At 52.9% G+C, this 13,769-nt stretch overlaps 1 protein-coding gene across 3 annotated transcripts in view; it reads left to right on the top strand.

The window, feature by feature from the left end:
- ESRRB (estrogen related receptor beta) overlaps positions 1-13,769 on the top strand; it is a 170,770-nt gene that overhangs the window by 146,576 nt on the left and 10,425 nt on the right. For all 3 annotated transcript variants that reach the window (XM_056133628.1, XM_056133627.1, XM_056133630.1), the window contains exons 4-5: positions 7,645-7,755; positions 8,268-8,429. In XM_056133628.1, coding sequence (XP_055989603.1) covers positions 7,645-7,755; positions 8,268-8,429 — 273 coding nt within the window. The remainder of the gene's footprint in view (positions 1-7,644; positions 7,756-8,267; positions 8,430-13,769) is intronic.

Raw genomic sequence — 13,769 nt, 5'->3', positions numbered from 1 at the left:
ACCCTGTTTAACCGGTGAACCCCCATTTCTTTTCTTCATTTTTTAAAAATTTTTATTAGTGAAACACCATGAGGTACAGTTGTAGACTTACAAATTTTTGTGCTTGGGTTTCAGTTATACAATGATCGAGTACCCATCCTTCCACCAGTGCCCATTCTCCACCACCACTAATCCCGGTATCCCTCCCACCCCCCAATCCCATCCTGCCTCTGTGGCAGGGCATTCCCTTTTGTTCTCTCTCTCCTTTGGGGTGCTGTGGTTTGTGAAAGAGGTATTGAGTGGCAATCATGTTCGGTCTATAATCTACTTTCAGCATGCATCTCCCATCCTGGGCAGATCCTCCCAACATCCTTTATTTGGTGCTCCCTTCTCTATCTGAGCTGCTTTTTCCCCTAGCCTGTGTGGCTGGCCTCCAAGCCATGGAGAAACCTCCCTTTCTTAAGGCGTGTGTGTGTGTGTGTGTGTGTGTGTGTGTGTGTAATATAGGCATGTATACGTACACATACACCTATATTAAATACGCACACAACACACACACACACACAAGGCTTACTCATGACTCTGCACTCAGTGATGACTCCTGGCAGGACTCAGAAGACCTCATGGAGTTCCGGAGACTGAACCCAGTTCGGCCACAAGTGCCCTATCCACTGTACTACGTATTGCCCCAGCCCCGCTTATGGGTTTTATGTTGAACATACTTGGCTTTTGGATTAAGAGCCAAGTTAGAATTAAGGCTTCCCCTCAAAGCTTCCAGTTCAGCCCACACCCTGCCACCTTCAGATGACATGAAAGAAATGACTAGGAACTGCAGAGATAGGTTTAACCCAATCTTCTGCCCCCAGTTCCTAATGTGTTTTAGGGACCTGCATGTTTTGTTTATATTGTGTTATTTAATTGCACAAACCTGAGAAATCGGAAGTGTTCAGAACATTCTTTCAACCATGGGTTCTCTCCCGCTAAGCTATATCCCCAGCCTTTAAAAAAAACCAAAACTTTTATTATCGCATACTGAGACAAAAGTTCACCCACGGAGGTCCAGGGAGATAGTGCAAGTGGTGGAACACATGCCTAGCGTATGCACTGTCTTGAATTTGATCTCTGGCACTGAATGGCCACTCCTGTATCACCAGGTGTATCCCGGAAAGCCCCCAAGACTCAAATTCCCAAGTACTGAGTCACCAGGGCCCCACTGCCAGGCCACACGTCTCCAGAAGTGCCCCTCCCCAAACCTACAGTGTTGTCTATGTAAAAGAAAGGGGGAAAAATCAGGGCCTGGAGTGAGTAGGGTGTTTGCCTTGGACATGGCTCACCTGGGCTCAATCCCCAGCATCCCATATGGTCCCTGAGTACCACCAGGAGTAATTCCTGAGTGCAGAGCCAGGAGGAACCCCTGAGCATCACCAGTTGTGGTCCAAAAAGCAAAAAAGAAATCACCCCTTGAGATCTAATTTACTAATTTATTTCTAGTTCTTAGTTCCACACTTGGTGGTAATCAGGGATCACTTCTGGTGGCAATCAGAGTATATGGTTCCAAGGACCAAATCAGAGTCAGCTGTGATGTGCAAGGCCAGTGCCTTGTGCTATCTCTCCAGCCCCAAGTATCATAATCAACATAGGAGCTAACGAAGCACTGACTTTGGCTTATCTGTAGTCCTTTAAGAGTATCATATCTAATCTACTCTTTGATCCACTCTAATTCTGCCAGATATAGGATTATTATCCCCAGTTTTCAGATGGAGAGACTGAGGCAGAGGCATGAAGAAACTTAACTAAGGTCTCCCAGACAGGAAATGATAGTGTCAGGGACAGCATCCAGGTGGAGCCCTGGGTCTGGTGCTTCTGCTTCATGCAGCCACGGACTTTGGGCCATGCCCCAGTCGCTACTTGGTCCCATGCCACTGGTGGAAGGACCCACATTTGCATGCAGGCTGCATTAAGGGAGCATCTCAGAGGACCCAGCATTCTGCCTCTTCACTGTTTTCTTCCAGCTCCTGTGAGGGGAATCTAGCACATTCCACCTCCAAATGGAGATCTTCCCCTGGGCTGGAACAGGTGGTCCCTTCCCAAGTAGGTTTTATTGTTGTTGTCCTTTTGGTTTGGGGGCCACACCCAGTGATGCTCAGGGGTTACTCCTAGTTCTGCACTCAGGAATTACTCCTGGCAGTGCTTAGGGGGTGCAGAGATCGAACCCAGATGGGCCAGGTGCAACGTGAGCGCCCTACCCCCTGTGCTGTACTAGAGGTTTAATACGGGGAAGATCCCCAAGGGCTGGGTGGGGTCCAGGGAACTGAGGGATGGAAATAATTGGGTGGGAATTCTTCTGAAAGGCAAGGAGAATTGTAACTGCATTTAGAGGTCAAAGTCATGGTCATTCTGACCCAGCAGGAGGGGAGGGCTGTGGGCTGGATTCCAGAATGTTCCTGCTCTGATTGCCTGCAGTGCCTCCGGCAGCAGTGCTGGGTGGGATCCCAGGTAACTAAGGAATGGGGGAGAGTAGAAGGGACGCGTCCAGCTCCGGCGCAGCCCCCTGCCCAGCCTCCTGCACAGAAAGCTACCTTTGTCTTATGCAGAGCTGCAGGGATGCCCAGAGTGGGTGATACTGTTCTGGCAGGGGCTGGAACGATCCAAGGGTTGTAGTCGCTTGGGCGCGGAGGTGGTAGGGGAGGAGTTCACTTTTTGTGTTTTTGCTTAAAGAAGGCAGATTTGGTGGGCAGGGTTGGGACAGTGGGGCAGGGGGTGGGGAGTCTTAGGGTAGGGGGGAGGTGCTGAATCACTTTTGTTATTTTCCTGAAATAGAGGGTTCATAGGTCAGATAAGCCCAGGAAACTGGTCTGATAAGGTCTCTAGGTAGGATAGTCCCACCCGCTTTGAGGGGTGGCTGAGTCTTGAGTGTGTGTGTGTGTGTGTGTGTGTGTGTGTGTGTGTGACATGGACTAGTTCAGTCCTCTGCTGCTTCTTCTCTTCTGCCTCTGAGACTCAGCTTAGAGCTCCCAGAGCCACAGGCTGCCCGGAAGTTGAGAACACAGGCTCCAGCGTCAGAGTGCATTTCTGTTGTGTGACTGGCTGCCCATCTGTAAAGTGGGCTCCATCCTCATTGATGCTTCCCCTGTCACAAACCCTAAGGCAATATAGGCAATGCTTAGAGCAGGGGGCTTGTGTCAGTGGATGTGATTTACTCCTTATATTTGTGCAGGGGAGCATGGGGGCGGAGTCCTGGGCTCTGCTCAAGGTCTCAGTTTTGTAGGAGTGTCTATTCCAGAGATTATCAGTTGCTTTTTGGTATGAGTATTAAAATTTTGTCTTTTAGATTCTAAGGGACTAAAGTAGCGATCAGTGGTTAAAACTGTGTGTATGTCTGATATTGGAGATCCAGAACTTTTTAGATACATATTATTCATGCTTCTTGAAATTCAAAAGTATCAGTAATATAATATGATCTACTTATAATATGATCTACTTATAATATGATCTACTTAATTTTAAGTTAAGTAGTACTTGATTTCTTTGGGTTTTAGGCCACACCCAGCAGTGCTTAGAGGTTGCTCCTGGTTCTGTGCTCAGGGGTCACCAAAGGTGGGGCTTGGGACCATATGCAGTGTTAAGGAGCAAAACCAGATTTGCCCCATGCAGGGCAAGAACCTTTGCCCCATATTATCTCTTTGATCCCTAATTAGTAATTAATTTGGGGGGGGTATTTTGGCTTTGGGACCACACCTAGCAGTGCTCAGTGCTTACTCCTGGCTTTGTGTTCAGGACCATACTCGAGGACGATATATGGTGCAAGGGATTAGACTAGACTTGGCTGCATGCAAAGCACACACCACAACTCCTGTCCTCTCACTCTGGCCTCCTAATTAGTAGTTTTAAATGCTTCCTGAGCCTACTTTTCAGTAAGGTATTTTACTAATACAAGAGCATAAACAATAAGGCTGCTCTTATTTCACATTCAGGCCTCTTCTTTTTTCATTTAATGTTTGCAAGACTTAAGCATTCCAATTTAAAAAGTAATTGCCCGCCGCGTCAGTGGAAATTGCTTTCTGCTGCAAGGTACCGTGCTCCTGACTGCAAGTGGCTTAAGCCTTGATGAATGAGATTGATTTTCCCCCCTCCCAGGAAGTCAGGAGCCAGGCCTTGGTTTCAGCCTTAGTCTCCAGGAATCCGTCCCTCTTCCTTCTGCCAAGCCCATTTGGTTCTGTTTCGTGAGGGCAGATGATTACCACCGCTCTGCACTCCCCCTTTTGGGTCAGGGAAGGAGGAAGCGGAAATGAGGTCCCCCAGCCTGTCACTTCCTTCCTGGATGCCAGCATCCGGGGCTGTTCCCTTTGCTCCCCATTGGCCAGGAACGGGTCACGTGACCAATCCAAGCCCCCAAGGAAACAGGGGAAGCAGGGACATTTTTCCGCTACAAATTCTGGGTTCTGTAGCACATGAAGTGGGAGTGGAGGAATAGGATGAAGATGGGATTGACATCTATAGCTCTGGCTGTCAGAAACAACGATCGGAAAGTGCTGTCTTACTCCTAATGGAGGTGAGGTGACAGTTTGCCACTGCTCCTGAGAAGCCAGGCCTCCCTTATTGGGAGACTTCTTGTTAGGAAAATTGTGCGCATTAAAATTGGGAAAATCTTAAAACAACACATTAGCAGAATGTAGAGTAGGTGGCTCATGTTTAGATTGAGTGCAGAGGAATTCAGACCCCTGTCCCCTGTCCTGGCTGTGAGGAGCTGACCTCACAGGGCAGGGAAGATCCCATCTGTAAGGATGGTTGCTTGAGAACACTACAGGTGGAGAAGATGTCTAAGAAGGGTCAAGAGTTTGGGGAAGGGAGGATCCTCCCAGGATGGGAGATGCATGCTGAAAGTAGACTATAGACTGAACATGATTGCTACTCAATTCCTCTTTTGCAAACCACAGCACCCAAAAAGAGAGAGAGAACAAAAGGGAATGCCCTGCCACAGAGGCAGGGTGGGATGGGGGGGATGGAGGGTGGGAGGGATGCTGGGATCATTGGTGGTGGAGAATTGGCACTGGTGGAGGGATGGGTACTCGATCACTGTATAACTGAAACCCAAGCACAAAAATTTGTAAGTCTACAACTGTACCTCATGGTGTTTCACTAATAAAAATTTTAAAAAAATTTTTAAAAACTTAAAAATTAAAAAAAAGAGTTTGGGGGAGGGACAGAGTCTTAAGGGGATTGAGGTATAAAGTGATGGGAGGCAGAACTGAGCAAATAAGGGAGTAAGAATGGTCTACCCCAAGGGGGTGACTGAGAAGGGGAGGGAAGCACCAGACCCTTCGTTTCCTCATCTGAGTGCTTCGTTTTGGCAAGGTACATTTCCATCAGCTGCTAAGCTTGAGCTCCAAAGATGATAGGCTGGTAAGAGCCATAGTACAGTGGGTAGGGTGCGTGCCTGGCACATGGCCAACCTGGGTTTGATCCCTGGGACCCCCTATGGTCCCCAGAGCTTGCCAGGAGTGATCCTGAGCACAGAGCCAGGACTAAGTCCCGAGCACTGCAGGGTGTGACTCCGAAAGAAATACCCAAGAGAACCAAAGATGAATGGAAGGGTTTGGCTTGACTAGGAGGTGCTCGCCGTGTACCAGGGATCTGGACATGGGTGTATGTGTGTGTGAAAAGCTCCTGTTGGACCAATGGCCACTGTAATGGACGAGCTGGACTGGAAGAGTCCAAGAAGAGTTGGACTGAACTAGCCCATCTGAAGCCGCCCGACCAGGGCCCTTAAGGGGGAAGCCAGGTAGTGGCTTTTACCAGCCCTTTTGGGGCTAGTGTGGTCAGGAGAAATGACACCACATCACCTGGGTAGGGGCCCGCCTGCTCCCGCCTCAGTCCACGGGAGCAGCGTCAGGTCCGGAAGTGGTGTAAGCCCTACAGTAGAGAGGATGGTGCTTCTGGAAATGCTGAGCCGTGACCACCACCCCCCCCCCCCCCAAGAGAGCCCCATGGAGGGATCAGAGCTGCGGGTCCTGGTCATAAAGGGAAGGGGAGCACGGAGGTGGGAGGTGGGGTGGCGCGGGTGTGGTCAGCTTCCCTCACCTCCAATCCCGTTAGGGCTCTTAACGTTTCAAGGGGTCGCTTGTTCCTGCCCTGGTCATGCTGTGCCCCTCATCCAGAGGCTATGGCAGGCACAGCAGCTCTAGGACCCTTCTGGTCTCCCGCCTTCCTCTGCCTCCCCCAGGGAGGTCCCAGTGCCTGGGACCAGATTGTGCTGGAAATTTCTGCCCGAGGCAGGGAAGGGGCAAGGTTCTGGGAGGTGCTGCTGTTGGGCTGGGAGGAGAGGGACAGACCTTGCCGGTCAACTCCTGTCACTCAAGACCCAGTCCTGGTCAGGAAACGCAAGTCTTCATGAGTCATTATGACTCAGAATCTGGTTGGTGGTGGGGGGTTCCCTATTTTCTTTAGTTTTAGGGGGTTTTTTTGGGGGGGGGGCGGGGGACACACCTGGTAATAGTCAGAATTTCCTCCTGGCTCTGCACTCAGGAGCCACTCCTGGTGGATTTAGGGGACTAGATGAGGTGCTGGGGATTGAATTCGGATTGCAGTGTGCAAGGCAAAATGTCCGACACACTGTACTATTGGTCCGGCCCCAGGGGGGTGTCCTTGTTTTCTGCCAAGGCTGTAGGTGGGTAGGTAACCTGTGTGTGCCTTCCAAGGAGGGCTCTGTCCTGACCGCTGCCTGCTCGGAGTTTACATGGTGGCGGGGTGTCTTCATGAGGGAGCTGGGGCAGGGAGCATTCTGGAAGGTGGTGTGGACGCCCTCCTCACCATGCTGGAGGCCTTGGAAAGGACGTCTATCCTGAAGTAGAGGTCACTGCAGAGTAGCCGCTGCTCCGTCTTCTTCAAGACCACCTGCACCCGGGCTCCGGGAGTCGCTGGATTGGGTTCTAGAGATTCCCTTGGAAGGGAGCTGGGTCAGGGGCTTACCTTGCCCACAGTATCCAAAATACCCTTTCTGGCACCATCCACGTTCCCGCCAGGAGGGATCCTGAGCACACACCCAGGAGTAAGCCCCGAGCATGGCCAGGTGTGGCTCAGAACCCAAACAAATAAACAAACAAAACCCACAAGCTCCTGCAGTCACTTTAGGGATCAAATCAGGACCTCCCACCTACTCTACCTCTGAGCCCCCTCTGACTTCCACCCCGGGCTCTTTAAGAGAATAAAGTTTTTTTTCTGTTTTTTTTTTTTTTTTTTTTTGCTTTTTGGGTCATACCTGGCGATGCACAGGGGTCACTCCTATCTCTGCACTCAGGAGTCACTCCTGGCGGTGCTCATGGGACCATATGGGATGCTGGGAATCGAACCGGGTCGGCGGCGTACAAGGCAAATGCCCCACCCGCTGTGCTATCTCTCAAGCCCCAAGAGAATAAAGTTTGAGGAGCTCCTGGGAGCTCCCTTTGCTCCCCCGGCGGGCTGGGCATGTTCTGCTTCTGGCCTCTCTGCAGCCTCAGCTCAGGAGAGAAAGACATGAGCTGCGCTGGGGGTGGATTTCAAGAGTGTCCAGCATCTAGGAAGGACCCAGTTGGCAGTTGGTGCCTGTCAGTTGTCGGGAGGATGCTGAGATGCCAGGATTGGACGCGTCCACCATGCCTGAGCCGTTCTCCCTTCTCTTCCTCGCAGGAGTGCGCCTGGACCGCGTGCGTGGCGGCCGCCAGAAGTACAAGCGCCGGCTGGACTCGGAGAGCAGCCCGTACCTGAGCCTGCAGATCTCGCCGCCCACTAAGAAGCCACGTGAGTTCCGGGGACCCCAGCACCTGTCCACCGCCCAGCTGGGGATCCGGGCCAGTTCAGCGCCTGGGGCTGGGGTGGCTCCGGTCACCTCTACTCCATGGCCTTTCCGTTGGGAGGTGACACTGCATCCTCTTACCCAAACCTCAAAGCTTCACCCCTTGGGGGAAGTCACCAGGCAGCAGCCCTTACAGGGACGTTTTTCAGTCCCTCAGAGCCACCGTGGGCCACTCTGGACTCCCCAAGAAACCGTTTTCTCCCCACCACTGTCCCCTGTCACTCTTTCTGTCTCTCTGTGTCTCTGTATCTCTCTGTCTCTGTCTTTCTCTGTCTCTGTGTCTCTGTCTCTCTCTGTCTCTCTCTGTCTGACTCTGTCTCTGTTTCTCTATCTGACTCTCTGTCTCTGACTCTCTGTTTCTGTCTCTCTCTGTCTCTCTGTCTCTGTCTTTGTCTCTGTTTCTGTCTCTCTCCTTCCCTCTCTCCCTAACAGCAGTTCTTTCCTTGCCTTGTCGCAGTGACCAAGATTGTGTCGTACCTGCTGGTGGCCGAGCCCGACAAGCTGTACGCCATGCCTCCCCCCGGCATGCCCGAGGGTGACATCAAAGCCCTGACCACGCTGTGTGACCTGGCAGACCGGGAGCTGGTGGTCATCATTGGCTGGGCCAAGCACATTCCTGGTGAGTGGGACCTGGACTGTGGTCCTGGGCCAGTGGTGCTTCTCGGGGCTGCTTTTCTCTCCGGGTGCTGTCTGGAGTTACCAGAGAGACGTCCAGAGGGCCGAGGGCTCTTGGGAACCACTAGAGGGGCTCTGAACGTGTGGATCACAGGTGAGGCTCAGGGCAAGTGCTCTGAGTCACTGCAGGCCACAGAAACAGGCCTAAGCTGTCTAGATCTGTCAGGGCCACGCTAGGAAACCAGGCAGAGGCTGCACAGGCTCTTGCCCATCTTCCGTCAGGCACGAGGTGGGAAGCCATAGGGACATTGGGGCATAGGGGGAGGGGTGGGGCTGCTGGTTTAAGTGCTGGGTCTGCAGCACATGGACTGTGTCTCATGGGGAACCGGGAAGCCCAGTGGTGAGAGCCACCTTCACGGGCCTCAGGAAGCTGATGCTGGTGTGTGCGTGGGAAGCCAGAGCAGCCCCCCTCTCAGATTGTATCTGCTGATGTCAGTGTTGCTGCTTGCATGAACCTTCAAGAGACCCTTTAGGTTCTAGGATTGCAGAGTATCACTGGGGTGGTGTGGCTCAGTGGTAAGGCTCTGCTAGGAGAGAGACATCTACACATCTACAGTCTTTCTGTCTCTCTTCTCCCTCCTGCTCCCTCTCTTTCCCTTTCCTTCTCCCTCTCTCCTGCCTGTCTTTTTCTCCTCTCCTCCCCTCCCCTCCCCTCCTCTCCTTTCCTCTCCTCTTTTCCCCTCCCCTCCTTCTCTCTCTCTCTCTCTCTCTCTCTCTCTCTCTCTCTCTCTCTCTCTCTCTCTCTCTCTCTCTCTCTCTCACACACACACACACACACACCCCAAACCATTTTTGTTCTGGAAAACGCATTGAGCATTTTCCCAATGATAGGAACTTTTCCTTTTAGCACAGCGGGTAGAGCGTCTGCCTTGCACGCAGCCAACATGGCCGACCCGAGTTCGATTCCTCCGCCCCTCTCGGAGAGCCCAGCAAGCTACCGAGAGTATTCGATATGCCAGACTCAGTAACAACAAAGTCTCCAATGGAGACGTTACTGGGCCCGCTCGAGCAAATCGATGATCAATGGGAGGGCCTTTTACATTGTCTTCTACCCCCCAATCCCCCATAGTAGATTTTTTTCCTTCCTGATAGCTGATGTGCTCTGGTTTCTCGCCAGCACCAAATACTCTACCTTGCACACATGTGGGGGATCTTGGTACTGTATACATGGTTGAATCTGAGCCCCCTTTTAGTAACTGAGTTCTGGTGTGTGAGCACTTCCTGTTTCTGCAGTCTTTCTGCATTTGGTATGCTTGGTCAGGTAATAGGTGCGCAGAGCTGAGGTACTGGGCTGTCCTCTTACCAAGCCTCAAAGCTTCATCCCTTGGGGGAAGTCACCAGGCAGCAGCCCTTACAGGGACATTTTTCAGTCTCTCAGTGCCACTGTGGGCCACTCTGGCTTTAGGGGAGGGGGATACCTAGCACAAGTGACCACCCTGGATCCCCCAAGAAACCCATTTCTCCCCCATCCCCTGCCCCCCCCCCCCCCCCCCCCACACACGTCCTCGTAGGAGACACATTGTGCATGTGGTGGATAGAAAGGAGGAGGTGGAACTGTGGTCACTTAGCCTCAGGAAGCCCAGAATTCCCTCCAAGGTATCCCCCGGGTAGCCCCAGGGCATGCTGGGGATGGGGGATCTGGGCCAGCGCCTCCTTCCTAAGGAGCTCAGCTTCTTGGGATTAGGGCTGGTGGGTTCTGAATCTGCCCTGTGCTGGGTCAGCACGGGTGTAGGGTCAGGCTTAGATACCTCAGCCTGGATTGTTCCACTAACCCAGGGCCAAATCGGGTACAATTCCCCTCGCTCCCCCCCTCCTTAACGCCCCCCCCATCCACTGCTGCATGCTGGTGCTGGCTCACGAGTGACCCCTGGAGGTCCTGGGGGTTACTGCTCCCCTTCACCCCTACCTCCCCAGAGGTGGGGTGTTGTCTCCCCTGGACCCATTTTCCTGTGCCCGCTCTCCAGCCCCTTCTGCCTGGCCTTTCGGGTATCTGCTGCGGGCACCTTGGTCCACCCGGGCCTAGGTACCATCGGCACTGACCCTATGGACAGGTCTGATTTTTTTTTTCTGGGCTTCAGTGACCTCCCCTGTGAAGTGGGGGCCCTGTGGGCCCCTCCCAGAGTGGACACTTGACCAGCCAGTGCCCGGGGTTTGTCTGGCCCTGAGTATAGTATAAGTGAAAGGCCACTTTCCCACATCACCTCCTTGTCCAAAGCAGACTAGTTTTTTGCAGAAACACGGGAGGCTGGTGATAGAGTTCAGTGGGCAGAGCGTGTGCGCACATGCAGAAGGCCTGGGTCAAGTCCCAGTCCCACAGGGTTCGACTAGGGGTGCCCCTCCCCTCCCAAATAAACCCAGGAATGCTCTGTTTTGAATTGAATGCTAATGGCATAGGTCCCATACTCTCGCAGTGAAATTATTTGGGCTGACCTTCCAGTGTTTAAGGCAAAACAAATTAGTGGAGGCTGCTGGTAAAACTCTTATTAATAAAAGTAGCTGCTGGGTTTAAAATTAACCTGAGGGGCTGGAGTGATAGCACAGCAGGTAGGGTGTTTGCCTTGCACATGGCTGACCCGAGTTTGAGTCCCAGCATCTCCTATGGTCCCCTGAGCACTGCCAGGAGTAATTCCTGAGTGCAGAGCCAGGAATAACCCTTGTGCATGGTCGGGTGTGACCCAAAAAGCAAAATGATAATAATAATAATAATAATAATAATAATAATTACTGAGAGGCAGTAGAACAGGGGACAGGGGACTGTGTGTGTTTTGGGGGGAGAGGGCAGAACAGCAGCAGCCTGGGGACCTCCAGGACTGACCACTGGGTGGGGATGTGAAGGGCAAGCTCCAGAGGACCCCTGGCAGAGGGCACTCGTATTTCTGCAGGGCATTCCAGAGACTGATAGCTCCCAGGGGTGAGGGGGGTGATCCTGAGCTTGAACATGGGAGCCTTTCCTTGGCCAACCCCGGGCTGGTTGAAAAATCCTCAGGGTGGCCATAGCGACCAAGCTGGACCAGTGTGGAGCCTTGGCCTGAGACACTGGCGTGTGCTGTGAATGTTTGAGTCCCTTCGAGGGTCTCTCGCTGTAGGTGCGGGGAGGCGAGGTGGGGGGGGGCTTCTAGGACAGCCCCCATAGTGCTGAGAGGCCACACAGAGCTGGGATGGAGCCCAGGTGCCCCTGCCCGCTTGCTTCCCAGCAGGTTTGTCCCTTTGTCCCTTGAGTTACTCCCAAGCCACCCCCCAGAAGTGAAGCATCAGACCAGAGTACCCCTGTGAGTTGCAACCTCCCTACCTCCCACCCCCTCACCCCCCTCCGGGGATTCCTGGCTGGATTGTCCAGGCAGCCCATCCAGGCGGGCCTTGGGGGACTCTCCGCCTGCCTCTGGCTCCCCCACCCCCGGCTCTGACTTGTGTGCAGCAGCCTCTGGGTGGAGGACAGAGCCCCCGTGGGTCTGCTCCCAGGTAGCCCCGTCTGGCTCACGCTGCGGATGAAATATGGGCTCGCGCATGACAGCAGCTGCGTCCGGAGTGGCCTCGGATCCTATAATTACATCTCCCTTTATTACCTCTGCTAATGGCCCTCCAGGTCGACAGAAACGATAATAAATTAACAGATTATGAACTCCACTTGCCACAAATTATGTGCTTTTTTTTTCTTTCTTCAAATTCAAGAAGCTCATGCTTTTAAGGGGGTGGGGGTGCCCGAGACAAGCCCGGGTGATGGGGAGCAACTTTGTGTGTGTGTGTGTGTGTGTGTGTGTGTGTGTGTCTGTGTCTGTGTGTCTGTGTATGTGTGGTGGTTGTTGGGGGAGGGGGGGAGTCAGCCCAGCATCCTGGAAGAGAGCGAACACCTGACCTCCAGGGGTCAGCCAGATGCCAGGGCGGGCCCTGCAGTGCCTGGGATCTGGGTGACATCCCAACCTCTCCCTCAGCCCCCCTCCCGTTCAGAATTGCTCATCCTGCGTGTGGAGGAGGAGCCCCAGCTGGATGGAAAAGCTGAAGTGAAGGGTGCTCCTTGAGGGGCAGGGAGCACTGACTCTCATCCCTTTGTTTGGATTTGAATAAGAGGAGGAATTTGTGTTCCCAGTAATTGTGGGTGTGATGGGACAGTGCTTGTGTTTGTGTGTTGGGGGAGGGGGCAGCACCCAAGGGGTGCCTGCCAGGGGATCAGCGCGTGTTCTAGGCGTTTCCCTGTTCAGTGGAATCCCACCTTGAATGCTACTTTTATTCCCATTCGACGGATGAGGAACCAGGGACTTAGAGGTGGCCCGGGGTGGGGTCCCAGCGGGTGGTGCCCAGAGGCCAGTGCTATCTCCAGCTTTCTTGGGTTTTGTTTTTTGTTTTGAGGCCACACCTGGCTGTGCTCAGGGGTTCTTCCTGACTGCTCGCAGGAGTCACTCCTGGCGATGCTCAGGGGACCATGTGGGATGCCGGAGATTGAACCTGGGTCCTCGGTTTGCAAGGCAAATACCCCACCCACTGTGCTATGGCTCAGCCTTGAGTCCAGTGTCTGCTTCTTCTCCTTCACAGCTCCCCTGGGGCCCTTGATTTCATGCCACCACTTCTGTTTACACGAAAGCTGCTTGCATGTGTGATGAGCGACCTCTAAGGCTTGTGTGGCTCAGGGTCATTTCAGAGGGACCCAGCAGACGCTCCATGAATGTGAATGTTCCTCTCAGTATCCTGTTGCTTTCCTTCTAGAAGGAACCCCTGGCAGTGGATTAGTGAATTGCCAGGTTGAAGGAAAACAGACCTTTAAAAAACTTGATCCTGGTGGTGGGAAGTTAGACGCTGGTGGAGATAGGTCTTGGAACTGTGTATGATTAAAACCCAGTCATGAACCGCTTTGTAACCATATATCTCAGTTACTTTGTAACTGTGTGGTTCAATTAAAAAAAAAAAGCAACTGTTGTTTTGAGGCCAGTGCTCAGAGACCACGCCCAGTCACCATGTGGTAAGGGTGTAGACTGGTACCACTCAACATTTTTGGGGCGAGTGAGGTTCCTTGTCCAGACATGCTCAGGGCTTATTACTGGCTCTGCACTCAGAGATCACACCCTGGTGGGCTTCGGGGACCATATGGGGTGCTGGAGATCAAACCCAACCCCCCCCTTAGGTTCAAACACCCCACTGTTGTACTCTCCACTTCCTTCTACCCACACCCCCAACTCAGCTCTGGAAGTCACCTCTGCTGCTCAGAGCAGGTCCTGATTTATGCAGCTGTTTGCAGATTTTTTGCTTGTTTGTTTGTTTTGTGTTTTTGTTTTGGGCCACACCTGAGCGTGTA

Source organism: Sorex fumeus, unplaced genomic scaffold (genome assembly GCF_029834395.1).
Source record: "Sorex fumeus unplaced genomic scaffold, SorFum_2.1 ptg000098l, whole genome shotgun sequence".
Taxonomy (NCBI): Eukaryota; Metazoa; Chordata; class Mammalia; order Eulipotyphla; family Soricidae; genus Sorex; species Sorex fumeus.
The sequence above is the reverse complement of the archived record's forward strand: the minus strand, read 5'-3'. Positions and strand labels throughout refer to the sequence as shown.